The sequence below is a fragment of the Garra rufa genome, chromosome 20, assembly GCF_049309525.1.
Source record: "Garra rufa chromosome 20, GarRuf1.0, whole genome shotgun sequence".
Taxonomy (NCBI): domain Eukaryota; kingdom Metazoa; phylum Chordata; class Actinopteri; order Cypriniformes; family Cyprinidae; genus Garra; species Garra rufa.
In genome coordinates, this window is record NC_133380.1 from 4,693,069 (window position 1) to 4,697,373 (window position 4,305).

The 4,305-nt window shown below is 25.6% G+C and overlaps 1 protein-coding gene across 1 annotated transcript in view; it reads right to left on the reverse strand.

Moving 5' to 3' along the window:
- The window catches only part of acyp2 (acylphosphatase 2, muscle type), a 21,970-nt gene extending 17,870 nt beyond the window's left edge, over positions 1–4,100 (reverse strand). The window contains exons 1-3 of the mRNA XM_073826319.1: positions 3,917–4,100; positions 3,659–3,675; positions 3,152–3,261 (exon numbers count right to left, since the gene is read on the reverse strand). Of these exons, the coding sequence (XP_073682420.1) occupies positions 3,152–3,261; positions 3,659–3,675; positions 3,917–4,049 (260 nt within the window). The 5' untranslated portion in view covers positions 4,050–4,100. The remainder of the gene's footprint in view (positions 1–3,151; positions 3,262–3,658; positions 3,676–3,916) is intronic.
- Positions 4,101–4,305: the final 205 nt, after the last annotated feature.

A 4,305-nucleotide genomic window follows, 5' to 3' on the forward strand; every position in this document is an offset into this window, starting at 1 on the left:
GTTAACACATTATACAGTAAATTATACTGTAATACTGTGCACAATCTACATAACAGAGCACTAAACAAACATTAGGATCTGTTATGCCTACAAAAACAAAAACATATGTCACACAGTATTGGTCCTGGAGAAATACAGTACATAATATCTCACACAAATGAATGTCTGGTTCACATTTGAGACTGTGATGTCATACGACCCTCGCCCCTGTGTGCCGCCCCGCCCCGACTGACATCATGACATCATCGCTCCACGACCCGCCCCACCCACGGGACTGCAGACCGCTGCACACACACACACACACACACACACACACACACACACACACACACACACACACTCAACCACAGCTGAATAGCTCAGCTGGAGCTCCTTCTACTCCAGTGTCACCGGTGATTATAGGTTAAAGCACAATGCTCTCAAAGGGAAGTGCGAGTTTCCATGTTCACTCTCACTGTGACTGTGATCTGCTGTTCTAGACTGTTCCATCACTGGAATACTGAAGCACTGATGCCATCTGCTGGTTAAAAGAGAAGCTGCACAAGTGGCTAGTTTAGTGCATGAGAGCTGATATTCAAATTAAAACCTATAAATATTTTAAAAGCCATTACACCCAAAAACAGTAAAAAAAAAAAAAAGTTTTTGTTGTAAAATCGTAATATTTATTTCATTTTTTCTAACTGATATTATACTAAATATTATAATAGCTATAATAGCTTTCATTTATTTCCAGGTAGAAATTTACTTAAAATTAAACTTGCTTCAGTAAGCTGTAAAAGCAACATTTCTCATTTTTTATTTTTATTAAATAAAAATATATAGTAGAATAGTAAAAAATATATAGTATAATATATTTAAAAAATATACTTTTTAAATTATAATAAAATATTATATTATATATTAAAATATATTACATTACATAATCTTCTTTCAAATGCCCAAAAAATTCAAAATAATTTAGTAATTAATAATTTCTATGTAATAAATAAATATAAAATATATTAATAATATTTAGTTGTTATATTATATAATATTATATATTTTAAAAATATTGATATTTTTTCAATTATAATGAAATATTATATTATATATTTATTTATATTTATTTTATTCTAGGGTTTTATTCATTAATTTAGTAATTAATGCTTTTTATTTAACAAATAAATGTAAAATACATTAAAAATTCAAATGAACCCATTTCTCATTTCTCATTTTTGTTGAGTTTAAGTTTTCATTTATTATTTATAAATTAATTTTATCTACATTTCTTGATATACTTTCTAATATTTATATATATATATATATATACATATATATATATATATATATATATATATTAGAATAAATTAAGATGATGTATTTTACTTATTTACTTTTATTTATTTTATATTTAATGTATATTTATAACTTTTATAATATTTATATTTTAACCTTTTCCTCCTATATACATATTTTTTCCTTTCTTTTTTTGTTCTTTTTTTACTTTTATTTGAGTCCCTCCTGTTTTTTATGCTTTTGCCATCTTTGTTCGTTTTTTTTCATATTAGTAATTCTTATATTAGAAATGTAATATTTATTTTGTACCATTAATTAATATTTACTATTTATTATTTTTAGAGTTTTAGATCCGTTTTAGTTTTTATTTATTTCACAGTTAATTCTAGTACTTCAAATTTCATCTTAATTTATTGTTATATTTTGTAATATTTATATTTTATTTATTTATATTTTAGATTTATTTACTATGATATATTCCACTTATTTACTTATTTACTATTTATAACTTCTTATAATATTGATATTTTAACTTTTTGTATATTTATATATTTATTTCTCCTTTTTCACTTTTTTAGGTCTCTCCTGTTTTTTTTGCCATTTATCTTAGTTTGTTTTCTCATATTAATATTTATTATATTACATATTTAACATTTATTTTGTACTGCTAATTAATATTTACTTTTTTGTTTGAGTTTAGTTCACAGTTACTAATTTTAGTATTTCAAATTAAACTTGTTTCAGTAAGTTGCTATAATGCAATATTTCCCATTTTGTTTAAAGTTTTCATCTATTTTTTTATACTTTATACTTTTTTATACTTATACTTTGTTTGTATTTTATTTTTATTTTTATTTATTTATTTTGCTTTTGCCTTTTTTGTAATTTTTTTTTCATGGTAATATTTATTTTATTATATATTTAATATTTATTTTCTACCATTAATTAGTATTTACTATTTATTTATTTTATTTGAGTTTTAGTTTTATTTTATTTTTATTTAGTTTATTTCTTATTTAGTAATTTTAGTACTTCAAATGAAACTTTTTTCAGTTAGTTGCGAAGTCCAAAGCAATAATTCTCGTTTTCTGTGTTTTCTGGTTCTGTGGCAGTACCATGGTAATACCGTAGTACTTTTTTGCATGTAAAAACATTAAATTATTTTGCCTCCTTTCAAAATTATTCCGTACTATTTTTGTTATATTTTCTAATATATATATATATATATATATATATATATATATATATATATATAAACTAAAAATTTAATAGAGTTAGATGCATTTACTATGATGTATTTCATTTCTTTATTGATTATTTATTTTATTTACATTTATACATTTCATAATATTTATATTTGAACTTTTCCCTCCAATTTATATTTATTATTTATTTATTTAGTTTTTCCATTTCCCTCCTAGTTTTTTTCTATATTAAAATTTATTTTATTTTTGTTACATAAATATTTAATAATTACTATTTATCATTTTTAATTATAGTTCTCAGTTTTAGTTTTTGTTTCACAGTTAGTAGTTTTAGTGCTTAAATTTAAACCTATTTCAGTTAGTTGCCAAAGCAATAATTCTCATTTTAGTGTTTCATCTAATATTAAAATGCATATTTTATTATATATTTATATATTTATTATATTTTATTTTTTTATTTTTGTATATTTATTTAATATATTATACTTTATTTTAATTTATATTTTTTTTAAATAACCATTTTAACTGTTTTAATGAACAATAATTCATGCATTTAAACAAATATTGCACACAGAATATAATGCAAACATTTGCATATTCTAATAAAATCTAGAGATTATTTAAAAAGAGCTTGCACACTCAAAATAGTTCAAACACAGATGCATACTCACATTTCTTTAACTTTTTCAGGATTTCCCTGCACCTGTCCAACCACAGTGCCCTGTCTAGTATTCTTCACCCAGCCCGTCACACCAAGTTTCTGCGCTTCAGCTTCTGTATACTGCAATAAAACAGATGAAATATGAGATAAAAATATGTATGCATGACTTATCACTGATGAAACAAAGGGTTTTGGGGTTTGACATTTCCTTTACCTGCATGCATTTAGATTAGCTCATGCATTCCCAGAATCAAACCCATCACTTTGACATTGTTAGTACAAACCTCTACTAAAACATACTTGTATATCAAACCGATATCAGCTACTTAGCCTAAACTTACATCTAGAGATCTAGTACTTGCTTGTTTTTCAGCAGACAGCTTATAATACCATAGCATTGCCATGAAAACATGTCTAAAACATAATAATACCATGGTATTTTGCTAGTGTTAGTAGATTCTGTTCTCATTTCTTCGTTATGAAAACAAAAAGCTTATATTATTCATAGATTTCTCACCATTCTGAAGCAAACACCTGAAAAAAGACAATATTTGTGAAACTGAGTTACAAACGTAAACGTAATTCGACTATGTATAGTACATGTATGCAATAAAGACGTAGTAATAAAGAATAATTTACATATTATGTTCATAAATATGAACACACAATGGTGTAAAACCGTCTAGTGCTGTAATATTAATAAATACTCGTCTATTTTTGGAGGCGTGGCGTGAATAAATGTCGCCAAGTTTGCAAACCACTGTTTTATACGCACCCTGAACATTCCCGAACACCTCAAAACCTACAGAAACATATTTGTCACCGGCGTCCGAAGACATTGCAAATAATATTACAAGGGTTAGGACTAAAGGAGAAGTCCAGGAGACGTTTAAATGACAGATAATCATAAATAAACGCGCTTGTCGTCGAGATCCGACACTCACACAGCGGCAATCTGAGGTCACCTGCCCGCTGTTACTTTTCTCAACGCTTGTCGCGCTGGACGAATCACAACCGTTGTGATTACAGGATGGTGAGTTTTGAAACATTATTGTGATTTTGTTGACGTTACATTCAAATCCTTAAAAATATCAAATGTAAAATATTTTTAAAATGCCATAAAATAAATATATGGATGAATAGAAAAAATTGTGGACTTGTAAA